Source organism: Microcaecilia unicolor, chromosome 6 (genome assembly GCF_901765095.1).
Source record: "Microcaecilia unicolor chromosome 6, aMicUni1.1, whole genome shotgun sequence".
In the NCBI taxonomy this organism is placed as follows: Eukaryota; Metazoa; Chordata; class Amphibia; order Gymnophiona; family Siphonopidae; genus Microcaecilia; species Microcaecilia unicolor.
The window spans coordinates 292,871,442-292,887,348 of NC_044036.1; the positions used below are offsets into that span (position 1 = coordinate 292,871,442).

The 15,907-nt window shown below is 46.5% G+C and overlaps 1 protein-coding gene across 4 annotated transcripts in view; it reads right to left on the reverse strand.

Moving 5' to 3' along the window:
• Positions 1–7,394: 7,394 nt before the first annotated feature.
• MIGA2 (mitoguardin 2) overlaps positions 7,395–15,907 on the reverse strand; it is a 38,122-nt gene continuing 29,609 nt past the window's right edge. For 3 of the 4 annotated variants that reach the window (XM_030207870.1, XM_030207868.1, XM_030207869.1), the window contains exons 15-16: positions 11,268–11,384; positions 7,395–9,590 (exon numbers count right to left, since the gene is read on the reverse strand). In XM_030207870.1, coding sequence (XP_030063730.1) covers positions 9,414–9,590; positions 11,268–11,384 — 294 coding nt within the window. In that variant the 3' untranslated portion in view covers positions 7,395–9,413. The remainder of the gene's footprint in view (positions 9,591–11,267; positions 11,385–15,907) is intronic. The other variant, XM_030207871.1, reaches the window with a different exon arrangement.

A 15,907-nucleotide genomic window follows, 5' to 3' on the forward strand; every position in this document is an offset into this window, starting at 1 on the left:
TCTGATTAATAAAACTGAAGTTGAGACGCTCTGAGGCTCATTTTCAAAGCACTTAGCCTCCCAAAGTTCCATAGAAACCTATGGAACTTAGCCTCCCAAAGTGCTTTGAAAATATGCCTCTCTGTGTACTGGAGGCTTCTGGCGCGTTTTTGGCTTTTTGCTTTTGCTTCTGTGCGCTTGGATTACCTTTCCTTTGTATTCAAAATTTATGGTTAGCCCACTTGTCCGAAAGATCATCAAGACATGCATTTACATGTGTAGTTACTAGTGCTTACATTATGTAAAGCCCCATGATATACAACTATACAACTTTTTTTTTTTTTCTCTCTCTCAATGAAATGGTTGTTGCCATCAAATGGCACCCCATCATAATAGCCCTGACAAAATAGCTCCGACAAAAAAGCCCTTGACAAATCAGTCCTTAACAAAATAAACCTTGACAAAACAGCGCCCTAGAAAAAAATAACACATCACAAAAAAAAGATGATAAACTACAAGTGAAATCTTCACTGATAAAGGCTTCTACCAGCATTGCATTGAATAAAGCATATATAAATAAACAAAATTCTATAGCTACCAACTGGTACTCAAAATCTGTTCTGCTGTTTAAGGAAACTATCCATCAACATGCTAATTAAAAAAAAAACCCCAATATTGTCATCTTTTTCGTAGTGTTACCAACCTTATCCTGATTGGCAAGGTAAGATTATTAGGAAAAAAAATGTGCCATATTCTGGGCAGCCTGATCGGGCCCTTTTGTCAGGGGGCTAATTTGTCAAGGGTAATATTGTGGGTAGGCCGTTTTTTAACAATGGCTATTATGTCAGGGGCCATTTTGTTGGGGCTATTTTGACCGGGTACCGCCAGCAAATATATGTGTATTTGCCAGCATCCTTATACATACTGTACAAAAGTCTCTATATGTAGCAAAGCCTTTTGTTTAATACTAGGCAAACTGGGAAAGGCCCAACTTGGATGGACTCATTCCTACCTAACACCATTCCCCGCCCCCCCCCCCCCCCCCCCAATTCTATACATGGCATCCAAATTTGGGTGCAATCCTGAGATCTAGGCACAAATTTGTTAAATAAGCCATTAATTAATGGCTAACAATTATTGATTTTAATTGGCACCAATTTGGATTTGTGTGCAGATCTGTCTGCACACAATTCTATAACGATCCATGCCCAAAATCCTCTCAATGTGCAAACCAAAAGGAGATGTGACCATAGGAGGGCTACGGACAGGTTAGGGGTATTCCAATGAATAATGCACAGTGTTACAGAATTTGGAGGGTGTGCGCCCGGATTTATACCAGGATTCAGCTGGTATAAGCCCTTGTGCCGAAAGTTGGGCACGAGAAAAATCGCACTAGGCGCTGTTCTATAAAGGGCACTCATTCCATAGCGCCCTTTATAGAATAGCACTGAGTGCTGATTTTTCCTAGCACTTATTTTTTGGTGACATTTACTGAATCCAGCCCCATATGCAAAATAGGCCGTTTAATATAGGATTTATACCCCTGATATGGCCAAATCTGTCAAAAGATGTCCATAGTGGGTGGTTTTTCATCTTTACATTTAACTATTTGTAGAAATTGGAATAAAGAGTTTTTAAAAATGTATTTTTACACATTTTTTTGTGGTTTAGTTATTCTCTGCTTCCTCAGCAACCCTCCAGACCGGTCAAGACGCTTGGGTTATGCATGCCTACCAGCAGAGGGAGACTGAGAACACTAACTTCAAACTGAGTACATATAACCTGTGCTAGCCCTCTATCTCCAGTATTTTCTCAGTCTCAGCAGAGGGTAGACATGCAGCCTGTGCAGCTTGTCCGGTCTGGTAGGATTTAGGTCCTTGTTGTGAGATTAGTTAATCTTCAGTTGGTTTCTGGGGATAGATTGATAAAGAACAGTGTTAATCCCTGTACCTGGAACTCTGTGGTGTGCAAGGGGTTGGTAGGTCCGGTGGGGCCTGCCATTGTCCCCTCTGGGGTGTCACACCCGGGTGGCCGGGTCCCTCCCCCCGACTGGCTCTCCCGTTTTGGGCAGCGTTGTGCCTCGGCTGCAGTGTTAATCCTGCAGCCTTGAGTGCCATACAGATAATAGCAGCAGGGCTCAAATAAAGTTTAAAAAAAAAAAAAAAAAAAAAAAAGAGCACACCTCGTGTGGAGAGCTGCAGGAGCTGCACTCCGGTGTTTCTGGAGGTGTTCAGCTGGTCTGGGAGAGCTGAGCCAGTAATTAAGCGCCGGTGAGTGTTTTTTCTTTTATTTGCTGTTCGCCGGTTGTTGTAATCAGCTGTTTCTGAGGCGCGAGTATGTCAGGGAAGTTGCTTCGTTGCCGGCTGTGTGCGCGTCGGGGTGTAGACGCGGCTGGCGGTTCCTGCCGGTTCTGTGGAGAGCCCAAGGCCCTATCCCCCGCGCCACCGGTGTTAGCAGCGGAGGTTCCTTCGGCGGGATCGCAGGAGGTTGCTGCGGCTCAGTTTGGCGCTTCAGCGGCGGTTCCGATTTTGGCGGGAACCGCCGCCATCTTGGATTCGGGCCTTTTGAGCGCTGAGACGGTCGTGGGGCCTCAGTCTCTCCCGATTTCGAGTCCCGCTGGGGGGGAGGCCTCGGGCAGCATGGGGTTCCCTCCAGAGTTTGTTTGGAGTTTGTTTCAGGCTTGGAAGGCGGGACCATCGGGTGCGGAGTCCCTTAGTCCAAGATTGGGGGGGGCTACCGCTAAAAGACCTCGAGTGGAGTGCTCTGAAGATGTAGAGGTCTTTTCCCCTCCGGATTCTGAGGGTGATTTTAGCCCCCTGGAAGAGGAGGAGGGGTCGGTTGCAGGGCAGGATGGGGACCTGTCTTTGCCTGGGGAAGACCCCTCTGTGGTTAGGATTTTTCACAGGGATGAATTATCTGACCTCATTGAGCAGGTGTCCGCCACTTTAAGGTTTGATCCTGCGGCGCCTCCCATTGGGGATGGGAAGCAGGTGGATCCTTTGGTTAAGGGGATCAGGCGGGTCTCTCGTTCTTTCCCTATGAATGCGGACTTGAGAGACATGATCACGCAGGAGTGGCATTCGCCGGAGGCTCAGTGTAAGGTGGCTCGGGCTATGACCAAGCTCTATCCTATTCCTCAGGAGGACAGAGAGTCTCTCAGGCCCCCGACGGTGGATGCCGTGGTGACGGCAGTGACTAAGGCTACTGCTATTCCAGTGGATGGGGGGGCCGCGTTGCGGGACCCTCAGGATAGGAAATTGGAGACCTTTCTAAAGCGGAGTTTTGATCTGTCTGCCTTGGCGCTGCAAGCGTCTGTTTGTGGAGGTCTGGTGGCTCGGGCCTGTTTTCGCTGGGCGGAGAGGCTCCTGGATAGCCCGCAGGCTGATAGGGCTTCTCTTGTTCAAGATCTGGCCAAGTTGGAGATGGGGTCGTCGTTCTTGGCGGATGCGCTGTACGATTTGTTGAGGGCCTCTGCTAAGAACATGACCTTTGCGGTGGCGGCTAGGCGGGCCCTGTGGTTGCGGGGCTGGCTGGCCGATGCCGCCTCCAAGACTAAACTTTGTTCCCTCCCTTTTAGGAGCTCTCTGCTTTTCGGGGAGGAATTGGATAAGTTGGTGAAGGGTCTTGGTGATGCTAAGGCCCCTCGGCTTCCTGAGCTTCGTCCCAAGGTGTCTAAGGGGGCAGCAGGGCGGGGGCGTTTTCAGGAGGCCAGGCGTTATCGGCCCGGTAGGTCTTCTGGGGGGACTAGGGGTCGGTTTTTCCAGAGAACCCAGCCCTTTCGAGGTGGCCGTCGCGGGGGGCGAGGCTCCTCTTCGGGAGCGTCCGGTACGTCCCGTGTGTCTCAATGATGGTTTGGGGACCCAGCCTCTGGTTCGCGTGGGGGCTCGCTTGCGCTTGTTTTACCAGAGGTGGGTCCAGATCACGTCAGACCAGTGGGTCCTACAGATAGTGCGAGACGGGTACGCCCTAGAATTCGACAGTCCCCTCTCCGATTTCTTTCTCGTGTCTCCCTGTCATTCAAGATACAAGGCAAGAGCAGTACGGACCACTCTGTCGCGTCTAATCGGTTTAGGGGCGGTGGTACCTGTTCCCAGGTTAGAAAGAGGTACGGGCTGTTACTCCATTTACTTCGTGGTGCCCAAGAAGGAAGAGGGTGCCTTCCGGCCCATTTTAGACCTCAAGAAGGTCAATGCAGCTCTAAAGGTTCCCTCCTTTCGGATGGAGACATTGCGCTCAGTTATTGTAGCGGTGCAAGAAGGAGAGTTTCTGACGTCTCTAGACCTGACAGAGGCTTACTTACACATTCCCATTCTAGAGGCGCACCAGCGTTTTCTTCGCTTTGTGGTCTTAGGGAGACATTTTCAGTTTTGTGCGCTTCCATTCGGTCTGGCGACTGCGCCTCGCACCTTCTCCAAGGTGATGGTGGTGGTGGCAGCGGCGCTGCGCTTGCAGGGCATTTTGGTTCATCCGTATCTGGACGACTGGTTGATTCGGGCCAAATCAAGGTCAGAGAGCGAGGAGGCCACCGGCCGTGTGGTGACCTTCTTGCAGTCACTCGGTTGGGTGGTCAATCTGGCAAAGTGTCACCTGGTGCCTTCCCAGTCCCTGGAGTATCTGGGAGTTCGCTTCGACACGAAGAAGGGCCGGGTGTTTTTGACAGCTCCTCGCATCTCCAAGCTGCAGGGACAGATCCTTCGGCTCCGAGCGCAGAGGGCGCCTTCGGCTCGGGCGTATCTTCAGGTGTTGGGGCTGATGGCAGCAACAATAGAGGTGGTTCCTTGGGCCAGGGCCCATATGAGAGAATTACAGAGAGCCTTGTTGTCTCGTTGGTCCCCTCAGTCTCAGGACCTGGAGGAGAGTTTCCCTCTGTCGGGGGTTGCCCGTCGCAGCCTTCGCTGGTGGCTCCACTCGCCGAATCTAGCGAAGGGCATGTCGCTGGACGCTCCCCATTGGACGGTGCTGACCACGGATGCGAGTCTCTCGGGCTGGGGAGCGCATTGCCTGGGTCAGGTAGCCCAGGGACGATGGACGTTGGAGGAAGCATCTTGGTCCATCAATCGCCTGGAGACTCGAGCAATTCGGTTGGCTCTTCGGTCCTTTCACAGCCTGTTAGAAGGCAAGGCAGTCAGGGTTCTTTCCGACAATGCCACGGCCGTCGCATATGTAAATCGGCAGGGGGGAACGAAGAGCCAAGCGTTAGCTGTGGAGGCGGCGGACTTAATGTTGTGGGCAGAAGCTCATCTTCAGGGTCTCTCGGCGGGACACGTGGCAGGGGTGGACAACGTGAGCGCGGATTTTCTAAGCAGGCACACGTTAGACCCCGGGGAGTGGTCCCTCCATCCCTCAGTGTTCAATCGTCTGGTGTTGGAATGGGGTCGGCCGGTGCTGGATCTCATGGCATCGGCCGACAATGCTCAGGTCGCTCGCTTCTTCAGTCGTCGAAGAGATCCTCGGGCCGAGGGCATCGACGCGTTAGTGCTCCCGTGGCCGACTCAACAGTTGCTCTATGTATTTCCGCCGTGGCCGCTGGTGGGCCGCGTGGTGCAGCGGATCGGGCGCCATGCAGGTCTAGTGGTTCTGATTGCGCCCAATTGGCCTCGACGTCCGTGGTACGGAGACCTGGTTCGGTTATTAGTGCAGGCTCCGATTCCGTTGGGGCCCAGGGTGAGATTGGTTCAGGGGCCGATCGAGATGGCCGACCCTGCTCCATTCTCGCTTACGGCCTGGCTCTTGAGAGGCTCAGATTAAGGAAGAAAGGTTTTTCAGCCAGGGTAATTGATACCATGTTGCGCTCTCGTAAGAGGTCTACTTCTTTGGCTTATGTGCGGGTGTGGCGCATTTTTGAGAACTGGTGTCAAGAGCGGGATTATGTTCCTCTACGTGTTTCGGTCGCGGAAGTTTTGGAGTTCCTGCAGGACGGTCTTGACAGGGGGCTCTCGCTCTCTTCCCTGAAAGTGCAGGTTTCAGCGTTGTCTTGTTTCCGTGGAAAGATTCAGGGGTTTTCCTTGGCGGCTTCGCCGGACGTGGGCCGGTTCTTGAAAGCTGTCAAGTTGCTTCGTCCGCCTCGTCGGCCGACGGTTCCGCCTTGGGATTTGAATTTGGTCTTGGAGGCTCTGGTAGGCCCTCCGTTTGAACCGTTGGCTTCCATCTCGTGTAAAGATCTTACTTTAAAGACAGTGTTTCTGGTGGCCATTACGTCGGCGCGTAGAATTTCGGAGCTACAGGCTTTGTCTTGTAGAGAGCCTTTTCTCTCCTTGGCTAAGGAGAAAGTGACTTTGCGGACAGTTCCTTCGTTTGTTCCTAAGGTGGTATCCTCCTTTCATGTAAATCAGGTGATCTCGTTACCAGTGTTGGGGGATAGGTCTGGTGATCTCTCTCAACGTCGTCTGGCTAAGTTGGATGTTCGACGCATTTTGCGGTCGTATTTGAGCAGAACGCAGGACTTCCGAGCGTCGGATCGTTTGTTCATTTTGTTTGGAGGTCCCAGAAAGGGGGAAGCGGCTTCCAAGGCTACTCTGGCTAGATGGTTGAAGGAGGCTATTGCCTCGGCGTATTTGTTGAGGCGTCGGACAGTTCCCTCGGTATTGAAGGCACACTCTACTCGGGGGGTAGCCGCTTCTTGGGCGGAAAGCAGTTTTATTCCTCCGCAGGACATTTGCAAGGCGGCGGCGTGGTCGTCCATTCATTCTTTTGTAAAGCATTATAGAATTGATGTGCAGGCAAAAGAGGATGCTCAGTTTGGAGCGGCTGTGTTGTCTTCTGCTTTTCGTGGGTCCCACCCTTAATGTGTCTACTGCTTTGGTACTTCCCAAGCGTCTTGACCGGTCTGGAGGGTTGCTGAGGAAGGTGAAATTAGGCCTTACCTGCTAATTTTCTTTCCTCTAGACCCTCCAGACCGGTCAAGAGCCCGCCCTGTTTCTTATCAGAAGTATTTTTCAGCCGGGTCAATTATCAGAAGTATTTTGAGCCGTGTTCTGCTATGTCTGTTCATTTTATATTCAGTATGGTCGGAGAACTTTCTTTGACTCTAATATTCTGCAGAGTGGGACGCCTGGGCGTTTCATCTGTTTAAGCACACTGTTGGTGTTTGACTATTAGTTTTCCAGGTACAGGGGTTCTATTAGTTTCAGAGTTACTGTTCCAGGGATTTGTTTTCTCTGCTTTGCTAAGTGTATACTGGAGATAGAGGGCTAGCACAGGTTATATGTACTCAGTTTGAAGTTAGTGTTCTCAGTCTCCCTCTGCTGGTAGGCATGCATAACCCAAGCGTCTTGACCGGTCTGGAGGGTCTAGAGGAAAGAAAATTAGCAGGTAAGGCCTAATTTCACCTTTTCTTTGTTGTCAAATTTGGCTCCCTATAAGCAGCAAAACCTTGTCAATTTTGATGTAAGGCCTCTCACAACCCATTTCCTTCTTTCATTTTTATTGATAACCTTTTGTTCTCTGCCATTAAAGCACATTGCCTTTACAACTGACAATTGATTCTCTTAGATCAGGGCAACTATTGCTAAAAGGCAGAGGCTGGTGCCTTTCTACAAAGGAGAGCTTCGGCTCCCAATTAATGCCTATTAAACAGAGAGAATAACATTGTACAATGTAAAAACCATCATAACTAATACATACAAATTACACTGTTTAGTTCATTACTTTTATTCAACTTTTAGATTTTATCCAGTCTTAAAAACTCTAGGGCAAGTTCATTTTTCAGTCACACAAGAGCTCAACAGTGGTAGAAAATCATTTATTTTGGCTCAGCTGCTGTGCCACCTTTAAACATTCTTGTGCTTATGGGGCTAGAGTTTATCTAACCTCAGATTTCTGCTTCCCCCTCCTGAAGTTATTTCTAAACTGCATAATTTGGTTGCCCGTGCCTGTCCATTGCTCCTTCAACCCTTCCTCTCCTAACCCACAGCAGCACTCACATTTCAACTGTAATTTTTTTTCTTTTCAGATCAATACATGAAAATAATTAAGTAGCTAAAGGAAAAGAGAATTAGTCACTCGTCTTACATACATATACATTATGCATTCATTCCAGTAAACAGGATGCTTGTGTGTTTAGGACCCCCCCCCCCCCCCCCGCCCCTGTGCACAGCAGCTACTAGCATAAAAGAAGCACTAGCATTGCCACACACCTGTTCTCCAATATCACAAAAAGCATTCTTCTATCACCCCACCACCACCACCACCACCACCACTACCCTAATGGTAGCAACTAATGAATGCTTTTGGGCAGCTACCTGATCCAAGACTGGGCCCCCTCACTGGAATATAACAAATTCAGTTCACCTTTGGCGTAAAAAGTGCCTATCTTCACTTGATATCTTTTAGTCAGTCATTAGCATTTGGGCATTGCATGCTTGCTCCCTTAGCTGCTCAAACAATATGAAATAATTGTGGCAACATTTTGAAAGGTATTCACTTTCATCATACAAGAATTGTGTGTGATTCAGTAACACTCATTATCAGAAATTGACATTCTTACTATTACACAACCTTGCTGCTTTCTCAGTTCCCTATAAAGGCTCAGCTGCACTCCATCAAACATACTCACCTCTGAAAAATTGTTTTCTTTATCTTAACATGTACATTCATGAATAATCACTGAAATATGTAAATTCATTAAAATAATTTTTTTGGCTCTGGCACAGCCCTCTTCTTTGTATGAGCCAGACTTTTTCAATCACTTTATACAAAGCTATTTTCATCACTTCATGGCTGCAGCTCTGGCATCTGGCAACATAAGTGGCCTTATGCTGAGTACAGGCTGCACCTAGGGCCTGGTAGACCTAAAATTTCTCTGACATCCTGTTTACATTATATCATACTCAACAACACTAGAGTGGTAGTGTATAAATCTTTCAGACAAGGATCACATCCTTTCCTCTATTATCTTCATATTTCAAGGCAGTTGCTACAGAGCATACTTATTTCCCATCCCATCCTACCATACATTGATTCAGATGCTATTTAGAAAAGCAGCACATAGTTCAGTGGTTTCTATTTAACACCCCTTCAGACATTTTAATGACGTGATCATTCCCTGTAGTTGTCCTTCCATTGTCCCTGTGTACTACAGCAGGTTATAATGCATTCCTGCAGGTCGCCTGGCTGCTTAGTACTGGTGTTCAGATACTCTGCTTGTAATTTACGGCCATAGTTTTAAAGACTAATTCTGGATGGAAGTGGTGGAATGCTTGAAGAATGTGATTAGTATATGTAAACTTAACAGCTTTGTGGTGGCTTCGTATGGAACTTGGCAGAGTGGTAATATCCCAATTCTGAGTTCATGCTGGCTCTGCGATACTAGTAGGCCCAAGAAAGTGGTAGGGCCTGGGGTATTGGAGAGGATAATGTTGTTCATAGCCAAACTGGCTTTTTTTTCTGTATATGAACCCATCTCTCCTTTGATAACAGATTACAGTCCCAAAGCATTAGTAGTGCTCAATGGCCCCATTTCTCTCCACCACACCCTCAGTTCCAAGGTACCCCAGAAGAATCTCACCCCGGCGCTGAGACAGTTGAAGAATGTCCTCTGCAAGTAAATCCACTGACGTGAATCTCACCTTATCCAGATCAAACATGTCCTTCAAATACTGTACAATCTGGTGCTGCAAAGAAGAGACGCAATGTTTTAGAACCATACTATACCACAGGGAAGCCTTTAACCTTTAGAATTAGAGACCCAGGCACAGGGCCATATGTCTTGATACAATTACAGGTAGAAATCAGAGACAGAAATAAAAGTAGAGAGAGGTAACATGAAAAACTAAGCAAATGATGAGATTCTGCTCACACAAGGCACTGACTGAACAGTGATGGCAAGGAAGATATGATACAGACATTTAAATACTTGAAAGGTATTAATATAGAAACAAATATTTCCAGAGAATGGAAAGTTGTATAACTAGAGGACATGAATTGAGGTTGCAGGGTGGTAAACGTAGGAGTAATGTCAGAAAATTCTTTTTCACGGAGAGAGTGGTGGATGCCTGGAATGACCTCCCAAGGGAGGTGGTAGAAAAAAACAACTCAAAAAGATGTGGGATGAACATAGAGGATCTCTAATTAGAAAATGAATAACATAAAAAAAAAACTTAAAGGGTTGCATATGTGTTTGCATGTCAAGTGGTGCTTAGATGGCAACTCTGGTTGCATCAACTAAGGCCAGTGCTGGTCTGGCTTTTATAGTCTGAGTCCCGCATATTGCGATCCGGTTTAGGATGGGCTGGAGAGAGCTTTGACGGAAATTCCAGTGTTTTGGAATGTGAGGACAGTGCCTGCCAGACTTTTACGGTCTTTATCCCGCAAACGACAAGACGGATTTGGATAGGCTAGAGTGGGCTTTGACATCAACTCCAGTAGTTGGAACATAAGGACAGAGCTGGGCAGACTTCTATGGTGTATGTCCCAGAAACACCAAAGAAAGACCATGAGCGAGTATATAATATTTATTTGTTACATTTGTATCCCACATTTTCCCACCTATTTGCAGGCTCAATGTGGCTTACATAGTGCGGAGGTGCGAATGCAGACTCCGGTGTAAACAAATACAGAGTGATTTAGAGATAAGATAAGGTTCATGTGGTCTAGCCAGATGAGACAGGATAAGGTTCATGTGGCATAACCACATAGGGGCATCGTACATGGAAGAGTTGTGTTGTGTCCATGATGTATTTTGATAATATTGTGTCCATACTGTATTTTGGTTTTGTTGTGTTGCAGCGGTCAGGCTTTTATGTTGGGTTGGTAGGGTATGCCTTTTTGGACAAATACGTTTTTAGTGTTCAATATTTTTTTTTTATTTTTGTTACATTTGTACCCCGCCCTTTCCCACTCATGGCAGGCTCAATGCGGCTTACATGGGGCAATGGAGGGTTAAGTGACTTGCCCAGAGTCACAAGGAGCTAGCTGCCTGTGCCTGAAGTGGGAATTGATCTCAGTTCCTCAGGACCAGAGTCCACCACCCTAACCACTAGGCCACTCCTATATCATGTTCAATGTTGATTTAATTCTTGAATGATAATGAATGTGATGGGCCATTCAGGTCTTTATCTGCTGTCACTTACTACGTTACTATGTTAGAAAGGCAGAGCTGAAGAACCTGAACTGGTTCTGTGAGTGTAAAAGGGCAGCTTCATGTGTGTTCAAGTCTACAGTAAGGAGGTAGGGAAGAGCAAGGCTCCAAGATAAGCAGTATATGGGGGCAGGTGGTCAGTATAAAAAAAAAAAGTATGGAGCAATAGGGCATTCATTGCACAGAAAAATTTGAGTAGACAGAGTCTTACTTTGAAGAAGCTGCAGATTTCTGAGAGTTGCTCTTTGGGTCCCAAGAAACCGAAAGCAAGTACAGGACTGACATGCTCTGATACAGAGTAGAAGTGAGAGATAAAACCATCTGGAACCTATAACATAAAATAGCTCACCTGAAAAATATATATTTTTTTAAATTATTTAAGCATTTGATATACCACCCTTAAAGCAATGGAACAGTAGAGCTGTTTGGTATTGTGTGGCTAATAAATATTTAAAATAAACTACTTGGCGGCAAACAAACCAACATAAGAATGTGTAAAATAAACCATAAATATAATGCTTCATCTTGGAAAACATTCTACTCATGCATACTGATGTCATATTTCTCCATTCATTTCATATGCTCTTTAAACTAACATCCGGCTTTTCAAATTTCATTTAAACTCTGCACAGTTCTGTAGTACTCTCAGAGAGGAAAGTAAGCCATTCCAGAGCTTTGGATCAATAACCTTGAACACTGAGGACTGATATTCTTCAAGTTTAATAATTTTAAAAGATGGTATTTTCAATGAATTTGAGTTGGATGACCCTGACAGGTTGATGAATTTACACAATTACCCTGGGATTTTATATATGGTGTCTTAATTTCCGTGCGGAAATTGAAGCATATTCTATAACAATGCACATGACTAAATTGGTTAACTAGCTAATCAATGCTGCTAATTGGATGTTAACAAGCAGTTATTAACTCTAACTGGCATTAAGATTTATGCGCACAACTCGCTAAGCATATTCTGTAATGTGGTGTGCCTAAATTCTAAGTCACATAGTTGAAAAGAGGGCATGAGCATTTCTAAAATCTATGTGCGTTGTTACAGAATAAGCCCGCTCTGCTGGGATTTACGCCAAGTAAAACATGGCATAAGTGGTCACAACTACATTTGGTCACATGGAGAGGCGCTCAGCGTTATATACCACATGGAAATTTATGCCTATGCTATAAAATTTAGGCACACTTTACAGAATATGCCTAGGCATATTTATTTTCCATGCGGAATGTTCAGGCGCTATATATAGAATCTAGCCCTTAAAGCATAACAAGATAGATGGGGGTAACAGTATTAGGAGAAAAGAAAAGAGGAGAAAATCTGGTAGGAAAGGGAATAAAAAATATATAGAATCAGGCCACTGACTGCTCTAGGCACTCTTAAATAGCTACTGAAATAGCCACGTTTTAATTGCTTTTTTATATTTTTTAAGAAAATTCAAAATTAATATGTACAGAAAATGCATTCCAAAAAGGCGAGGATCTAGGTAACAAAAAGCAGTGTCTCTAGAGCAGGGGATCTCCAGCCAGTCAGGTTTTTAGGATATACACGTTGAATAAGCATGAGACAGATTTGCATAAAATAGAGGTAATGCGTGCAAATTTATCTCACGCATAGTTATTGTGGGTATCCTGAAAACCTTGACTGGCTAGGTGTGTCCCGAGGATGGGGTTGAGAACCCCTGCTCAAGAGGAATCCAACCATAACTGGACTGGTGATCGAAGAGAGAAGCCCAGCATGGAAAGAACGCAGAGTGACCAGATATATAAAGTGAAATAAAGGTAGCCAATTAAAGTTTGTACCCAAGAGAAAGCTCAATGGGTAATAACAAGGAATTTAGACTTCAAAATGTGCAGTGATTGGTAGCCATTGTTCTAACTCCCTGCTCCCCCCGTTTTCTATTTCTGTTGATGGCTCTCTCATTCTCCCCGTCTCCTCAGCTCGAAACCTTGGGGTCATCTTTGACTCTTCTCTCTCCTTCTCTGCTCATATCCAGCAGATTGCCAAGACCTGTCGTTTCTTTCTCTACAACATCCGTAAAATCCGCCCCTTTCTTTCCGAGCACTCTACCAAAACCCTCATCCACACCCTTGTCACCTCTCGTTTAGACTACTGCAATCTGCTTCTTGCTGGCCTCCCATTTAGTCACCTCTCCCCTCTCCAGTCGGTTCAAAACTCTGCTGCCCGTCTCGTCTTCCGCCAGGGTCGCTTTACTCATACTACCCCTCTCCTCAAGACCCTTCACTGGCTCCCTATCCGTTTTCGCATCCTGTTCAAACTTCTTCTGCTAACTTATAAATGTACTCATTCTGCTGCTCCCCAGTATCTCTCCACATTCGTCCTTCCCTACAACCCTTCCCGTGCACTCCGCTCCATGGATAAATCCTTCTTATCTGTTCCCTTCTCCACTACTGCCAACTCCAGACTTCGCGCCTTCTGTCTCGTTGCACCCTACGCCTGGAATAAACTTCCTGAGCCCCTACGTCTTGCCCCATCCTTGGCCACCTTTAAATCTAGACTGAAAGCCCACCTCTTTAACATTGCTTTTGACTCGTAACCACTCGCCTCCACCTACCCTCCTCTCTTCCTCCCGTTCACATTAATTGATTTGATTTGCCTACTTTATTTATTTTTTGTCTATTAGATTGTAAGCTCTTTGAGCAGGGACTGTCTTTCTTCTATGTTTGTGCAGCGCTGCGTACGCCTTGTAGTGCTACAGAAATGCTAAATAGTAGTAGTAGTAACTTGAGAAGAGGGGTGACATAACATCGTAATGAGAGGCCTTGTGGAGAAGTTTCAAGTGGTACGTTGCAGAAACTGAAGATGCTCGATCATTTTGAGAGTCTGTTATTCAGAGCATTACTGTAGTCTAAGTGACTAATTACTAATTGGAGATGTCCTGGTGCAAGGACAAGCCTAACTGATCTTAATCAGTGGAGAATGGAGGAAGAGCACAGTAAGGAGTCAATTTCTGAACTAAAGATAATGCAGGATCAAAATGGTATTACAGTAAGAAAGAACAGAATTCCATATGTGGAGGAGTAATAGAACAGGAAAATGTATTGCCTCACATTTAGTTCAGAGAGAGAGAATTTTTCAAAAAGCCAGTCAATTGACTGCATACAGACGGTCTTGGAGGGGAATAATGTTATTCTCCAATGACAAGCAGGCCAATAATTCTCACATGTGGGTAATTCAATCCGTGTTGCCTGGTCCGGAGCCTGAAAAAGCTTTATAGAACTTTGAACGCACACCTTGCTCCCACGCATACGCGAATGCCTTTCTGCCTGCAACGAAAGCGCAGGACCCTCATTTCACTTTTTCCACGGTGAAAAGAGGTTGTCATTTTTACTGCTCTTCACAGCTCAGTTCCGGATTTCTTTGAGAGTGTATTTTTTTGTGCCTTCCCAGTTCTTTTGCCCTGTTCTTTTTTGGGGGTTCATTTTTTTCCCTTTCCTTTATGGTTTAGGTTATTATATTTGCCCTCTTAAGTTTTCTTTGTTTTTTTTTGTTTTTGTTTTTAAATTGTAAACGAGGTTTTATTAAACACTTGCAAAATAGGCAAAGTACAGCCAACCAAAGCAATGTACAAGACAACCACTGGTCAATACACAATGAAAAGAGTAAACAGCAAGATGAGAAAATACCTTGCAGTTTTCTATATTTTAACAAGTTAGAAAAAGGTTTGTTTTTACCGCTCTCAGTAGGCCCTTCCATGTGGCTTTAAGCACTGTAGCCGGTGCAATAGGACCATCTCTGACAAAAACACCCATTCTTCGTGTCTTTAGTGTTTGGGGCTTGAACATACTCCTGTGTTCTCTCTCTTCTTATGAAGAAAAGAATCCAGTTGGGCAGAAAGGCTCAATGAGAAAAAGTTTTTGGAGCCAGGTCTGAAGCCTTGTTGTTGGTATCAGCAGAGAGTTGAATCAGGTGCATCGGTCTACATGGCTGCGAGGCCCTTAAATACTGGGAGTGACTGTGCATTGAGTGGGTCTCCGCCTGCCTTGACGCCGGCTGCTATGCAGGCCCCCCAGGACCGGTTAGAATTGGACCTGACCCCTAGGTGACATGTGGATTCAACACTGTCCTTGTCAGCACTGAGAAGAACCGATGACTGGCATTGGGGAAAATCCAAGAAGCATTGGCATCAATCACCCTCAAAGCACGGTGCCGGGACCTCTGGGACACTGAAGGATCGCCCAGTACCGGAGAAGCGTCAGCACCGGGAGGACCGCTCCCCCTCCATGCAAGAGGTGCTGAGGCATGGGTCTCCATGCAGCTAGGACCAGGCGCTCACATTGACCCTGACAGTTCATCAGCCTGTCTCTACACTGATGACCCAGCCTTTCCTGCTGTCGACCCTCAATGAGCGCCTCCAGGTCTTGCTCCCTGAGCTTTTGGTGGGGCTATTACAACAGACTGCACTGGCGTCTGGGGTGTTGGCACCTGCCATGCCTGTTGCTGCTGTTCCATATGACAGCCTGTGGTGAGGTCTCCAACGCTGGTGCCGCTTGTGGCCTCGGTGTCAATTGCCACCCATATCTGCACCCCCTCAATATCAGTGGGGGAAGCTTTGCCAGAGTTGAGGCTGGAGCCGACACTTTGACGCCCCTCTTGGGGACATGGTTGCTCTTTGTCAAGGCAGGCTCAGTCTCAGCTCTCCCATAAAGGGTTTCTGGCTGACACCAATGAGAAGCACTCATGGGAGTAGGATGAAGATCCACAGTACTTCTTGGAGGAGCAGTCCTATGACATCCCATCTGATCCCGCCCCTCCACAGGAAAGCAGAAAGTCTCCACTTGCTATTCCCATTATTTTGGAAGTGGAGGACAAGCCCAGGGCTA